This window comes from Centruroides sculpturatus, unplaced genomic scaffold, assembly GCF_000671375.1.
Source record: "Centruroides sculpturatus isolate CEXI.00-Female unplaced genomic scaffold, Cexi_2.0 scaffold216, whole genome shotgun sequence".
In the NCBI taxonomy this organism is placed as follows: domain Eukaryota; kingdom Metazoa; phylum Arthropoda; class Arachnida; order Scorpiones; family Buthidae; genus Centruroides; species Centruroides sculpturatus.
In genome coordinates, this window is record NW_019386955.1 from 70,636 (window position 1) to 87,164 (window position 16,529).

Sequence of the window (16,529 nt, forward strand, 5' to 3'; positions counted from 1 at the left end):
CTATTAATCCCGCGTCAGGATGGACCTAAGGGAAGGTTGTATGTGGGCGGTGACGGAGGAGGCAAATGACGACAAGTGTTTTACACAAGAAAGCCGTTTATTTGTTAACATATATGCTTACATCGGCAATCGACAGTCCTTCACTAGATTCTTCCCTCGAAGATGCGGAGTGTGAGAACTTCGGCGTCGGTCGTAGCCCCGGGGCGGACGAGATGCTGTTGCTGATCACGGCGGACGATCGGAAGATATAAGCGGCAGAGTCCACAGTTCCTTTGCGATGACACACCACAATAGAAGTCACTATCTTTCGTGGAGTCGGAGGAGAGCCCTCCTGACCTAGGATTTCGGATTTTTATAGTTTTTCTCTTCCACTATTCGGACTTCCGATTGGCCCTTCATCCCCTTTCTTGCTTCCCAATTGGTGTCTCTCTTTTGTTTTGGGATAAACTGAGACCGCCTCAGGTCACGAGAAAGGTCCAATTCCAGGTGTCGGCTCGACGCTGTTTTGTCGATTGTTGACAAAATTGCAAGACTCGCGTTTATAATTTAGCTCCGTTACTCGCGATTTCTGTCATCTGGGTACTCGAACGATCATATGCAATGATTTATCTCTCTTAAATCTTTTCCTCTTTTCAGCAATTGTTTCCCTAGATTGATTGTTTATGAGCGATGGGGTCAAAGTTCTACCTGCATATGACCACTTGTCTCTGACTTATAACCTTTCACTCTGACATTGACAGTTAGTTTAACACGTGTTCGAGTCATCCGAGACTCGTTGTCTACATTTTGTGCCGCGTTGTTTAATTTATGGGATTTTCCTCTCCCTCTCATATTTAATCTATCGTTATTATTTAATCATAGGAATATCGCGATTTACATGATTCGGACCTCGGTTGGGTCTTCACACATCTTACTTTTAGATTTATTTACAGAAATTTCTGATAGATATCTCAACTTCATTACTGTTACATTTAGGTTGTTTTTCTTTTTCATGATGTGATTGTACAAAATTGATAAAATAAATAATTATTTTTTAGTTTAATTAACAAATTATAAATTTTAAACATAAGCCATATCATTTTAAGTGCCGAAAGTCACATGAATTGAACTTCAGCACTTAAAATTGTTATTTCTTACACACAAATTTAATTTCAAAATACAGCCACTTACAGTGCCATTATTGCCACAATATTTTTTTGCAGCAGAAAATATTGCATTTAAAATTCATTTTTTCAATCAAATATATTTAAAGAAAAATGGCATTGTGTGCTTAATATATGTTTTTATTGTTCATTTGTCATCAGATATAGAAAATACTGTAAAGTTGTTAAACAAGGATAAGAAATTCTTGTCAAGTGAAACAGATTTCATTAGAAATTAAAAATCTGACAAAACATATTGGAAATTTTGTAGTAATACTTATTATTATTTTTTATTGTCATTATTCAGGAATATATTTAAATGAAAATAGGTCTATTAGGTGTAATAAATATTGAAAATATTGTTTTTTACTATGAAAGAATATACAATAAGTCTGGGATTTAATGGACAGAAAATTTTTCCTTAATTTTTTTATTTGTGAATAGAGTATGATAAAAGGTTGGGTCATTGAGTTAATGAGTATAAATTCTTTCATGTATAGTACAATTCATTATTAATATATGTTTTTGAAATATATTTAATTTAATGGACTGTCAGCAAAAGTGGACATTCCTCCTCCAATTAGTCCATTAAATTGAGGACTTACTTTCATACATACGTACATACCTGCACACATAATAAAGGTTTAAAAGAAAAAATAGACACTTTTACATATTAATAACATTGTAAACAATAAATTCAGTCATTTGATGTTATGAAATAGCAGGAAAACTGAAGTTTTAAATCCATCTTTCCTTATTCACAATTTCTTAATAAAAAAAAATATATATATATATATATATATAGTAAGTAATTATTATTAGTGTGTGTATGTGTATGTATATATATATAATCCGTAGTATATTTTATTTCTTGGAAAACATTAGACATTTGATTTTTGAAAAATAGAATAGACTATAGGCCCATTTCCTAATTAAAATATGGGGTAAGTTATATAAGATGATAAAAATTGAAGAGACATTAATGGTTTGGTTGAAGATATCCACTGTGTTGGTGACCTAGGCAATATATTATAATGTTGTTTATTTAGCATCTTTTAATTGTCGATATTCGTTTTTACTGGATTAATTCGAGAGTGAAATTTTTCTGGAATAATTTTGTGACGCTTTTAAAGTGAAAATCGCCTTTTATTCTACATGCAAATTTATCATCGACATAAATAAGGACGTTGTACGTAATATCTCGGAGCCAATGGCACAAAGAGAGAATCATTTATCATTGGTAGAAGTCAAGGATATCGGATCGGATGTAGGATTTCTCTGTAGACAGCCTGTCGCTGATTGTATACAAAGTATCCCGTCGAAGACGACAACAGAATCCAGACAGTCGAGAAAAAGAAATAAATAAAATCAACGTCCTTCAAATTCTCTTCATTTCGTGCTTTACCTGTTCGTAATTGACGTTGGCTAATTATTTTCCGTCTTCGGCCGGGTTTCCCTCCTTTATGATACTATACCTTTTGTTTTCGACCGCGGTCGTGTTTCGATCGATTCGATCTCCACCTGGACGCCAAACGTCTCCTTTATTACGACGAGGCGGAAAAAAGCAAATTATTTTAATTTTAATTCTGGCGAAGTGTCGATTTGTGGAGGGAGGAGGAGAAAAAAGGCGTCGTTCGTGATGTTTAGTCCTCGACCAAACATGTTCGGGCTTTCTCCGGCCCGTTGACGACTTAAATCGAATGAAGTGCTACTTTTTTGTTTCTTCTCGAGGATCCTCGACTCGGGCATCAATTAGCTATTAATTGGCAGGCTCCGAGTTTCCGTCGGCTCGAGTGGCTCTCTTTCTAAAGAAATTTTCGCTTTTATCTTCCTACTTAACCAACTTTTACAAAACGGAAGTCGAACCGGCTTTTTTCCGCTCCTCCTCTTCGGTTATTTACATTTATATTCGTCTTAACGAGTGCCTGCGATTCCGAATTATTTTTTATTTCCTATTTTTTAAAATTGTTTCGTATCACGGAAATGAGAAAAGACGAGAAATTCGATAGGTGGTAGTAACGGCAGGGCCCGACAGATGGCGACACGGGTTCGTGCCCTTCGTCGTCGCTCGTTAATCGTTTATTCATGAACCGTCGAATGACTGCAGCCGTATTCGTTAAGTGGACGCTGTCAGTTTTGTCAATAAATGACGGAACAATAGAGGCCAACTTTCGGACGGGAATATTTGTTTATATAATACCGTTTTCTGTGTTACGTTCTGCTAGACCATTCCGACAGATTACAGTCGATTCCCGCACCTTCGACCCGAAGTTTACACACTCGATTTGCTTTTCCATTATATCTAGGATCTGATTAATTAATCGAAGGGTTATTTCTATTTTTATTTTATTTTTAAACGCTTTTTTTTTCTTCCCCCTCCTCCCGTCATTCCGGCAACTACGTCGTCCGGGTTGGCGATTATTGAAAACGTACTTCCTTCGGTGGTGATTTAGGTCAAGGAAAGAAAACAAACGGAAGTATCGCTCCTCGTTGCAAGGTCGGGCGAATTTTTGGAACGATCTGCAGTTTTTTCTCGGGCAGTAAAAACGTAAATAAGTTTTCGGTTGCGAAAGGGAAACCCTAGACGACGGCGGTTCGTAGGAGCGGTTACGAAGAGTCTCACGAGGTCGGGGCGACTGGGAAATCCTACTAAATCAATCTGGACGTGACGAGAACCTATAGCCATTATATAAAGTTATAGAAGTGTTTTCGTCTGACGGAACGAGAGGTCGTCCGTCTGGTTTTTTCCCCCCTCCACGTAAGGGGGAGTCATTTTAGCAGCGTTTTATCGATAGCGTTGGCTTCGATAGACGTGCGCAAGATTATTATTATTATTTCTTTTTTTTTTCTTTCCGATTTTCCGACCAGAAAATTCGTGAAGAGTCGAACGTCGTTAAGCTCGTAAAATCGCGGTAGTTACATCGATCCCCTTTTACGTCGTTCTCTCACGTCACCGGCCATTCGAAAAATAATTAATTTAAGACTTGTGTGGGAAATAGAGCTCGTTCCGAGGCGAATCGTTGCCCGCGAATACGCGAGTTTTATTGTTTTCGAAGGGATTCGATAAGTAGGAAGGATTTTTCTGTGTAATTCTGTTAGGGTCGTGGCTAAAATCTTGGAAAAAGGGCGTTTCCCGTATAATTTCCCTCGTGATGTAAGTCTTTCTTCCTACGTTACCTGGCAATATAGACCGAGTACAGCCGTTTAGCTATTGTCGATCCTCTTGGCGAAATTCTGCTTTGAAACCGTACTCGAGGGGTCCGAGTCGAGATGGTGGCCCTCTCGGAAACGCTCCCTGGCAACTTTTGAAGGTTTGGCGGTTGGGATCGAACCGCCGAAAGTTCGGAGGTCGAGAGCTTTTCCCGGAGAGCGCGCGCGTTTTCCCGCTCTCGTCTAGGAAAATACGCGGCGGTATCGACGTATTTCCGTTGGCAGAAAGCAATTTCCGGTCCGTCCACGACGGCAGACGAAATCGGATCCGGTTTTAAAAACTTTCGATTTTCTCTTGATTAAAGAGCGGCTCTTTATTTTTTTCGCCTATGCATTTTATTGTCTCGAGTCGACGAAAACCAGCGCCACGTGGTGTCGACCGGGCAAAAACCGGCTGGAAATTCTCCATTTTTTGTTTTTTAAACGAAGCGAGGAAAGGAAAAGTGTCGTTTAAAAGCCATAAAAAGGCCTCGTCGATAGAAACTTATCGGAGCGAGAACTCGGTCGGGTCGTCTTAAATGCCAGGGGGAGACGAGCGGAGAGAACGAATCTACGGCGTTGGGCCGAGTGACCGAAGGGTAGTATCGATTCCTTCTACTCGTTACGCGATTTCCTCCAATTATTCGGCATCCGCAGCCCCGGGGAAATACGATGCGGGAGGAAGAAGCCGTCCGTAATATTTGGCCGAGGGTCGGACCGGTCCACAGGCCGGGGAGTCGACCTTCGACGAGAGCCGGCGCCCCCACGGCGATTGGACTCGTCCACCTCTAACCCTTTGGCGCCATCGATCGCGCCGGCCGCTCCGCGCCCGTCCCGCGCCCCGGTCCGGACCGCGGACAAAAACGGCGCGCGGCCGACTTCCGGTCGGTCCGGCCCGGAAAGGCCGCGGCCGCAGCGCCAGGGTAGGGCGGCGCGCGCAAGTGGTCCATCCGCTCCGGGAAAAAAAGCGAAGGAAGGAAGGAGAGAAAGCGATTAACGATTGCGTTTTGTGTTTCAGGAGCGTCGGGAGCGGGAGCAGCAGGACCTGGAATACGCCAAGGAGATGGCCGACGAAGACGACGAGTTCCCCTAGCAACCGGGCCGGCACCGGAGAGTCGCCCGGTCCGGTCCACCGTCGGGGGGAGGACGCCGGTGCTTAGTCTCTTCCGTTCCGTTACGTCACCTGTAACCTTTTCGTGTATAGCAATAAAAAGTGTTCTTTCTTTCTCTCTTCGTCCGACGCCGCCTCCAGTTCGCCTTTTCTCGCGATCGAATTCGATCGATCGTTCGAATAATGACTCGATCGAATCGAGTCCACGCGTTATTTTCGCGTGACACGCCATCGTCGGATTTTTTTTTCTCGCGTCTTCCGGTTTTCCCCCCTTTTCTTTTCGTTGGCGGTTTGTTTAACCGTCGGAAGAAAACGGAAGCGAGTGGAAACGCGTTAAAGAGAAGGTGTCGCTTCGACATCAAAATAACCGGGAAAATTTTTTTAAAAAGACGTAAGATGCTGTATGGGAGAGTCTGTCGTGATATAAGGGGATTTGGAGTGTCGCGAGGTTCGTTTAACCGAGCATTTAGCGTAAGTGACGGATTCGTCGGTCCGAAAAACAATATCGCCTTCGAACGAAACGCGATACGAAAAGATATTGATAAATTCCTCGTATTCGTAGTGGGGATAATGAACAAATGTTAACATTGCTTGTAATTTTTAATTAACAAATTATTCTCCGTCGACGTTTGTTTGTTCTTCTGCGTGGATGCTTCTTATAAAGATCAGAAATTCCTTCCCGATGTGGCTCTCGACGAAAAGGGTATAACACACCTCGTTGAGCTGGAATGTTCCGCGGATCGGCGCAAACAATAACCTGAAATAAAAATTTCAAAACGTGCGTTATTATTATTAAACTTAATTATAATAAAGTGGCGTAATTTCGTACGCCTTTAAAAGTTTAAAAGAAGCGTCTATTAGTGGTTTTTTGGAGGGAAACAAACAAAAAAAATTGCAACCGGGAAATCGACCGAGTGTATAATAAGTTCGGTTTATCCGTAAAGATTGGAGTTAACTCGATTACAAAGCGTAACTTGGAGTTTGTTTTTTGCCGGGCGAAAAACGAATTTTCGGAGTCGATAAGGCGAGAAGAATGTATTTTTAGAATTCGTGCGAATAAGTCGATGGCATGTCGTCGGGATTCGGGTAAACACAACGGTTGGCGAGTAGAACTTTACGTGATTCGGCCATTCCGACCTGGTGGAGGAGGGAAAATGACCAAAGTTACTACCAACTCGGGTTGCGTGCCAATGTTTTGAAATTCGCGACGTTTCGGCCTTAATTAGTAAGTAGCGGCGGCTCGCAAACTACTTTCCTTTCTTTTAATAAGACTTACTTTAATTTCCCTTATTTATATCGAGTCGTGCGGTTTAATTTTTGCGCTTTTCTTTCCCCCCTTTTTTAATTCGATTTTTCGCTTTCAAAAATTCGGTCGTTATCGAAATATTCCTAAAGTGTTGCGCGTCTTTTATCGCCGCTGAAAACGCGAATTAACGTGTTGCCAATTAAATGCTCGGCGATTAAAAATGCCACCATCAGGAATTTAGATAAATGCCTTTTTTTAAGCGATTAACTTGCCCAAAAAATATATTAACATATTTATATTAAAAGCATTAAGAAAAATTCTTTTACGCGTTAATTTAAAGTCCTCTTCGTTAGGCGAAAAGTGAAAAAAATAAATGCGTGTTGATCTTTACGGTTCGGACATTTAATTATCTTCGCCATAAATGAATAATATAGAATAATAAAATAGCGAGTATTCTTTTCCTACTGTGTTTAAAAAATTCATTAACACAACACTACAACCGTGACTTGGATGTGTTTCTGAATAAATCATTTACTCCCGAGGAAATTTATTTGTTTTAAATTTACTATAATTTCATATTCTCTAACTACTCTCGAAATTACTTTTTCGAAAAAGTTTTATGGAAAAAAAGGTCAAACTTTTTTACAATTTTAAATTAAAAATTTGTTACACTAGCGGTAAATAAATGGAGGCATTTTTACGTATATTTGTAGGGGTAAAAATTTTCCTATACGCATTAATATCTCTTAATCCGAACATTTATTTTCTAAATTGGTCGATTTAGAAGGTAAATCGACTGATTCTTCCTGTAAAGAATGTTTAACGGAAATAAACATTTTTCTAGAATTTTTTGGGTATTTTACAAAAGTAAATAACTCTATTCAAACAGCTAAAGTCACGTAAAGTAATTAGTATCAATTACTTAATAAAATATGCTGGCAGAGCCGACAAATCTGTCGAAATTAACTCGAACAGGACTCTGGAACGTCTCAGGGTCGAATTTCCAGAAACGATAGATCCGAATAAAAACTTCCTAATACTCTAATTAAAAATACTTTCGCGGAATTAATTATTGAAATTTTAATAAGCGGATAATTTCTATCGAGATTCAAACGAGTCCGTAATTCGAACGCTTTTGTCTAAACTTCTTTAAGGCGCTCGAAGGTAACGTAAGAAATTAATCGTCGAATTAGAACGTAAATTATATGCAAATATTTTAATATCGCCAAAGAGAAATATTCCCCTAACAGTAAATACAAACATCTGTTTATAAGCAGAAAAATCGTTTTTATCTACGCCAAAAAACAATTCCCCTTTTCTCCTCTCTTATGCTCTTTCTAAAATACTTCACTGTACCTAATTACTTCACTGTACCTAAAATACTTCACCCTACCTAATTAATTAAGAGGGGTTTTTAAAAAATCCAAATAATTTTGAATGTTTTTCTTAAAAATAGAAACTTTTCTCGTTTTTCGTACGTGTAAAAAAAACAATTGGCATCGTCTGATTTAATCAAATCAAAGAATTTCAAATGCAAATTTTATGACAATTTTTGACTAGTTGTAGTTATAAAAAAACTATCCTTAATAGTCAAACTTCCTAATTATATTTCAAGGTGTGTTTGTTCGTGTCTGCTTTTGCTGGACCGGAAGATAAAATCACTAACAATATATTTTCTTTTAACTATCAAAAGTCATAAATACAACTTTTTTAGATTATGATTAATTACATGTTTTTATTTTAATTAAAACAAAAATAAACGCTCGAAGAATGTAGAAATAGTTTCGAGCCAGGCTTACTAGAAATAAGATAGGCCTTGGATAAGTCAAACGTGGGGCCTCGCCTCACTCCAATAGCCTTAAGATTATACGAATAAAACAAATATGGTTTTATTACGAAAGTGATTTTAAAAAATCTTCACCACGCGCATTTTCTTTTTACATAAAAGACTAAATTTTGCAGGCCATCTTCGTCAAGGGCCTCGGCTAAGTAGGCCTGTTAATATCGAATATTTGCCATAATTCAAGTTTGACATTTAGCAAAAATATTTTGTTGAGAGTTTTGCAGTAATAATTACTTGTTTTTAGAATTATTTAAAGTTATTCTAGTCCAGATTTTTTATTAATTCTGTATAATTATTTTTATTAAATAGTATATAGACTACGTATAATAAAAATAAAAACACATATATTTCAATATCTAATTTTATTTTTATAGTAATTAAAACACGTTTTATATATACTGTATGTAGGCCTATATAAAAAAAAGTAAATTGATGATGATTGATACTAATATAAATGCAAAATTTCTTCGTCTATTTAATATTATATTGATGTATTTATTTTAAAATTATAATTATTCATATATTATTTCATTATTTACAAAATTGCTAAGTAATATTTATGTTTAAGATATATAAAAAATTGCATTTTTCAGGGAATGCAAAATTGTCCGATGAGTTTTTTCACCAAACATTATTCATTTATTTTGCAACATAATACATACGCACATTATAATATTTAAACTAGGTTTGTATATTAAAAAAATTCCATCCATGTTTTAATGAAATTCGATACAGCTGTTAATCAAACTAGAAAGATAAAGTGAGGAAATCACTTAGGAAGCGCCGTGTAGTATATTATTAAACTTAAAGAAGGAAAAAATAAAAAAAATACGATTAGGAAATACGCAATAAAGATAAAGTATCAAGGTTCGAAGATTTGTTTTGCTCAAGAAGAAGAAAAAAGTAGAAAGAATGAAGCGATAAAGTTACAAGCGCAAATTTACAAGTTAGAAAGTGTTAAAAGTACCAAAAAAAAAGAGAGATTTATTTCGGTTATTGTTTATAAAAATCGTGGAAGGAAATGGGGCTATTTGGAACTGCTTAAAATTAAGACAACGAAATTAAGCGCACAATTAGTATGTAATTAAATTGGCGCGTTATCATCAGATATACGACATCGATGTTGAAGCGATGTTATTTGTCTCGTTTAAGCGAGGCTTTAGGATAAATCAGAATATCTCTTCAACTTCCGAGGTCGGATTAAAGCGGTTATACTCCATTATTCTAGAGAGCAGTCCACTCGCTATTAACGGACTTCACTTGACCTGTTAGCAACAATCGCATCTAAGAGACTGTTCAAAAGCATCAGCCAAACAACTACGCCTTATCTTCAACGCTCGACGGATACTCTCTTCTAAGGTGTAAACGGCCGGACGGGTTCGAGAACTCCAACGTTTTCCGAAATTAATGCACCCACGCCACTGGACGCGGGACTTCGAAAGATGGCGGATTAGTCTCGTCGGTCACGGTCAGATGGACAGTGACAGCTCTGCCGTAACTCGAATCCGTTTACGAACCAGAAACGAGTCACGTTCCGTACTAACTGCCAACTTTACAGAAAAAAAAACTTGTAACTTTTTTATTTTTATTCATTTTTTTAAACTAAAATCCTCTCTTTTTACCTTGGTGCATCAGTTTTAAATTCTTGGCCGAGTCTTATCTGTGTCTTAAAACTAAACTCCTTTAAGTTTGTGAAATTATTAACAAATGTTTTGAAGCGGAGTCGCACTCTCAATCACGTTAACAAAAGGCTCTCTTTGCCGCTATAAAAAGTTTAATTGATAAAGCATTCGAGTCAGTTTGGCTCCGTGCCTTCGATCGATAGCCAACTCCATTGTACACCTAACTAAGCAGAATGAAGACTAAACTATTACAAAAATAACTTCGACCGAGGCAAAAAAAAGATAGTTAATAGAAAAAAAAATCGTTTCGTGGCGTAAGACGTATTTAAGAACGGATACGAGCCCAAACTTATTTATTTAGCTCTATACTTTGTTTAGTTTTCTCGACGGTCGGTAGATGGCGCCTGCGTTCCATTTGGGTTTTCGGCGTAGCCCATCTTTACTTGATGTTTTTGCACGGTTAATAAATAAAATGAATTCTAAAATAAATATATTTAATTAATGGAGGGTTTGATAAATGCTTTTAAAAAATCAAACCAGAAAAAAAATACACCAGTTTAAGAACAAATGACGGATTTGTTTACTAAGCAAATATAAGCATTAAAAAGAAATGCGATGATAATTTCCGCATTCAATACTCTTCGATGCTTCCATTCATTAAACGAAATCCTTTTACGAGTAAAAGTCTTCTAAACGCTATTAATCGTACGCTAAATAAATATTCGAGAGTGACAAATAAAAAACAAAAATAAAAAAGCTTGAGGAAATTTAAATACATTCAAAGAAATAAATGTAATTCAAACGAATGCATTCTTCGCTGGAATATTCGAAAGATGTAATTTTAAGAAAATAAATAAACGGAGAAAGATTTTTTAAATTTTTAACTAGTTTATTATTGTTTGAGAAAAGTGAGAGAGTTAATCGCGTAAAGTTGCTTTGATCTCGGCCCCTGATATCTGGGATGCTATCCCTGTTGACACTTAAAGCGACCCGTTATTTACCAGAGAATGGAGGAAGGACCGTCCCCTTCCCGTCGTGCACCGCGAGCATCCTGGACAAGATCGACTAATCACATGACACCTCCATAAATATTTTATACCTTTCCGGTTCCTTCGAGTTTTAATACGAATAAAACTAATTTTCTGCGCTTCGTTTTCTTCTTCGCGCCTGACCAAATCGTTAATTCTATGGAGTATTATTATTATTATTATTATTATTATTCTACATTTACTTATATATGTACTGTACTGTACACTTGTTCATTTTATTTATTTATTTATTTATTTTTTATGTTGTCCTTTATGTAATGCCGTGTTAATACAACAGAGGATGTTCGTTAATCTAAAATAAGTTTCCGGCACGCATTTCTTCATCTAATCAACGTTGTTTATTTACGTTGCATTCTCGAATCTCTTTTAAGTGAATTTTGTAAGCATAGAATGGATCTCCATCCCGGTTGTTGTTTGGTATTAATAATCCGGGATGGTAATTCCTACTCTTTTCTTCCCCATCTACCGTCTTTTGCTAACAAATATTTTCTTTAGCAGCCGTTTCTCTGTCACAAACTGTAATTACATTTAAATTAAACTAGGGAATACACAGATCGATGCAATTTTCGAATCTTAGACCATACTGTCATTCAAATAACAGGTGTCTCTCTTATTGGTACGCTAAAATGTGACATCGCGAAAGATAAGATTTTGAGCATGCGTAAACCCGCCTCTCGATGACAACTTCTAAGAGGGAGTGTTGTCATATTCTTGTTCACTTTTACCATCTCGTTATTCGCATCAGCAAAGAATGCAACCAAGCATTCTAACTGCCTTTCTAAGTGCTTTCTTTCAAAACATTTACCAAATCGTTACTGCTTAACTTTACATTTTTATCTCTTAAATGCGTCTACATTACTTTTTTCAAATTTTTATTGATTAAATATGAATATAAAATAAAAATTTTTTAATCTTAATTTTTATCAAACATATTTTATAGTAATGTTTAGAAATAATTATATTTAATATTTAAAACTAAACTGTCTTTAAAAAATTATAAATTAAATCAAATATATTCGAATTATTTACTAATATTTTAATAAAATAAAATATAGATTTATTATAAAAATATATTTTAAATAAGGAAAATTATATTAAACTAAACTTTTTCAATAAGTTTAAAGTACAGTTTAAACCATAAACATAGTTAAAAGATTATGTTTTCTATCCTAATTAGATTCTATTGATGCAGTTTTACCATATAAATTATTCTATTCGAGTTATAATATTTAAAAAATAATCAAAACAAGTTTTTCTTGAGTAATAGCTAATAGGACTATTCAAGAATTTCGAAAAAGGAGAGTAAATAAGTGTAATGCCCTATAAACTTCTCCAGATAATTCATGAAAATATTGATAAAATCATTTTAAATGATTATAAAAAAAGAAAAATGATGAGAATCCGAATTTAAACTCATATATTTTTATATAAAATTATTCGATTATTTTCTTTAAGAAGTGAAAAATGTTTCGTAATCATAACGTTATTCAAAGTGTTTTCTAAAATATTTGGATCTTGATGTTGCCTTTAACAACACGATAATTATAAGTTGATTAGCATGACTGATGACAAAATTATCCTTTGGTTCTTCTTCGTGTAATTATATTTTTATTGTAGAATTTGACATAATATATAGGAAAAGATTAAGTAGATAAAACCATGCAAAAATGTTTGAACCTTGTTTATTCATAGTAAGCTCAGTCGTTATCTGATTCGTATTTTTCTACTTCTGTGGCATATGACAAATAGAGCAATCGTAGAATACAGATAATATGTTAAGATGGACCGTATCTATGCTTGCTCTTGAAGTTTATCATGCAAGACATGCAATAGTATCTACTTGCCGGGTAAGAAGAATTGGTGTCTAGATTCAACTACGCTAACATTCGTCTTATGAATAGAAATCAAGAGAAATTACCATTTTTAATTATGATTTATATAGAAAAACGTCGACAATATTAAATATTCATAAAAATATTTATGATTTTCTATTGAAAGATTGATATTTTTAAAGAGGGTGATCTTATATATATATATAAATGATTAATTCTTATACATTTGAATAAAGTAATTTATTAATTCGACGAAAATATTTAAAAATTTAAATAATAATAAAAAGAAATTAGCAAGAAAAGAATTCATTTTTTTAATTTAAAAAAAGGAGATAAATTCAAATGAATGAATTAAGCTACACAACTGACAAATAAGAAAGTGTTTAAACATGATATGAAAGAAACGGGTGTAAATGTTAGTGTTAACGGCAACATTCAGTTCTTTTTTTGGGCGGAACGAAAGAAAATTTAACCCGACAACACCCTTTACCGGAAACTAGTCAGTCACGAGGACAAAAATCCCCGAGTCATTATGTCACCTACATGTGTTGTCCTGCCCCNGAAAAAAATTACATTGTTATAGGACCGAAAGATTCAAAACAACATCTTACCAGATATCTAATTACTTGTTTTTTAAACCTAAATTATGTGTTATTACTTTACTTTTTTATTGTATATATAATAAATTAAATATTTTCATTTATATTCTACATACTTCCTTTCAGACTTAATACTTTTGTTATTACTTTATTAACATTATTTTTCCTGTAAAATACTACAGGAAATAATTCTTCAACTTTTGCTTATGTTTAATTATTAAACGAATAAATAAAGTAAATTACTCGAAAAGCTAAATAAAATTTGAATTTCATATCTATAAATTTCTGTGAAACATATGGAAGCTAAAATATAAATAAATAAATAATTGCTTTAAAAAATATTGCTATTTTTATATATCATGGAAATATTTAAAATATAAAAGTCTGTAAATAATAAATTTAATTAAATATAATTTTAAAAGTTTATAGTTGAAATGATGATGAAATACCAGTAAGATTGATCAAAATATATAGAAAATTGTATTTTTATTTATTTTTTATCAATTAAGCAATATAAAAATTGATTTTTATTATATAATATAAGCTAAGCCTATACAGTACTAGGTTTAATATTAGAGTTTATTTTAAATAATATAAATTATAAAATTAGCAACGAGTTATTCTTTCTATTTTTAAAAATAATTTATAAGACAAAATACAGAATCATAAATGTATACTATAATATTTACATTATTTAAAATAGTTTTATTACTGCTGTAATTATAACATTTTTATTATTTTTGAAATTATAGAATTGATTAAATATGTCCATGAGAAAACTTGTTTATAGATATAGTCATTATATTTTATTATAACTTGTAAGTTTTTATATTAGAAATGTAATTTGTATCATTCATTTTTAGTTATCAAATATTTTATCTATATGAATAAGTTAAAATTTTATTAACAAAAGTTCTAACAGACTTCTAATTTTTTTAAACATTTAATATAGGCCTATATTTAGGCTTATAGTTTTTATAAATTTATACTAACTTACAGTTATAAAAGGTCTTAATGTTTGAAAAATATAACTGATTTATTTTAGAATTTGATAAACCTTGACATTTTGAAAACAAAAAGCTCTATAGGCTATGTCTTAATTTATTAAAAATTATAATTATTCAGAAAATATATAGTATATTAGAATGTTTAGTTTGAAAACTATTTAAAATGGATCCTGAAAAATATATAATTTGATGAAATAATCGAACGAATATTGTTTACGCTATAAATCAGTGTTTCTCCATGTTGAGGGGGCGATTAGTAACAATTTATATTTTGGGGGTGAAAAACAATTTTCTGGGCGATATAGTAAAACATTATATTAAGAATAATTAGATATTTTATTCGTTATATCGTACAATAATTAAACAAATAATATTATCCTAGTCACTAGTCTATTCAATGCAGTACGAATTTGACGTTAGCCTTGGCCCTCGGCATCGGAATTTTAAAGTGAAGGGGGCGATATTACGTAACGGTTTTATTGAAGGGGGCGATACTATGTTGAAGGGGGCGACGATTCGTTAGAGGTTGAAATGAAACACTGCTATAAATGAACAAGAAATTCAAGGATAGAATTTTTGTTTATTTAAATAAGTTTAAATTAGCATAAAAATGCTAAATGTTTAATGATATTCAATAAGTAAATGAATAGGAAAAATCCTAGCTTATTTCTTGAAAATTTTTATTAGTTTTGATAATTTAATGCTGATTAATTTCCTATATATAATACTTAAATTATCGAAACAGGTAAAACTTACAAAAATAAAAATAATTATGAATAATCAAAACATTTCGATATTAAATCACCTGATATTGATTTCGCATAAATTCATATATTTTATTCTATAATAACACGTTATAAAACGCAATAAAAATTTTTATTATTTTTAATTTAAGCAACTTAATCTAAATTTAATTAAAAATAAAATTAATTCATTTATAAATTATTAAAAAGTTTACTTTTTTTAGACTCTAGAAGTGACACCAATCAGGATATTTTTCCATTTGGATCGATCCACTATTCAGTTTTCTTTCGCAATATATATTTCAATGACGAATAATCCTATAATATTTAAATAATCATTAATGAATATCATAACAATTATTAATTTTTATAGAAAATTTAGAAAATCATCAGATACACTAACATGTACAGACAGTACAGTACATGTAAAATTATATTATAATTATTTAAGAATTTCACAATATAACAATACAAATTCAAATTTTTTCTTAAAAAAATCGATATTTTAAATTAAAATTCGTTTTTAGAAAAACATTTAAAACAACTGTTAGGTACAAATATTAATAATTTTACACATGCAGACTGCATGCAGAATTCAAAACGCATCTGCCAAATAATTATTTTATATAATTTAAAATATTTTAATTTATCTAAAATATGAAACTTAAAAAATAATTTTTATGTTACAATTCATTACATGATCATTTTTAAATATTAATAATGTTTTTCTGTTGACTCATAAATATTGTTTGAAAAAGTTAAAAATAAATTACAGATATGTAAGCCTACATCAATTGTATAAGCTTATATTTACAGTACAATACATGTACAGTACAGTATATGTAATATAATTTAACTTAATTGTTAGATTGTTGTATCTTACCAAATTCAAAGTTAAAATCTATTTATTCGTTTACATTTTAAAAAAATATAGGTTACTAATTTTTTAGTAATAATAATTTACAAAATAGACTAAAAGGATGCCTTAAAATAACACTAGAAACCTTTAAAAACAGGTAAATAAACAAGCAAAAAATTATATTAATGATAACAAGAATTTATTTCGAAATCATAAAGTAAATTAACCAATTGTAAAATAAGATGAATTATATTTTTGAAATATTAAGAGTTTTATATATATATATA

General features: G+C 33.0%; 1 protein-coding gene and 1 long non-coding RNA gene across 3 annotated transcripts in view; one reads left to right on the forward strand and one right to left on the reverse strand.

Moving 5' to 3' along the window:
* LOC111615964 (26S proteasome non-ATPase regulatory subunit 3-like) overlaps positions 1-5,558 on the forward strand; it is a 71,154-nt gene extending 65,596 nt beyond the window's left edge. Inside the window, exon 10 of the mRNA XM_023357396.1 lies at positions 5,329-5,558. Within this exon, the coding sequence (XP_023213164.1) occupies positions 5,329-5,424 (96 nt within the window). The 3' untranslated portion in view covers positions 5,425-5,558. The remainder of the gene's footprint in view (positions 1-5,328) is intronic.
* A 381-nt stretch (positions 5,559-5,939) lies between these two features.
* Positions 5,940-16,529, reverse strand: part of LOC111615963 — a 34,197-nt gene continuing 23,607 nt past the window's right edge. For both annotated transcript variants that reach the window (XR_002755169.1, XR_002755168.1), the window contains exons 2-3: positions 15,599-15,701; positions 5,940-6,199 (exon numbers count right to left, since the gene is read on the reverse strand). This is a non-coding gene — a long non-coding RNA (uncharacterized LOC111615963). The remainder of the gene's footprint in view (positions 6,200-15,598; positions 15,702-16,529) is intronic.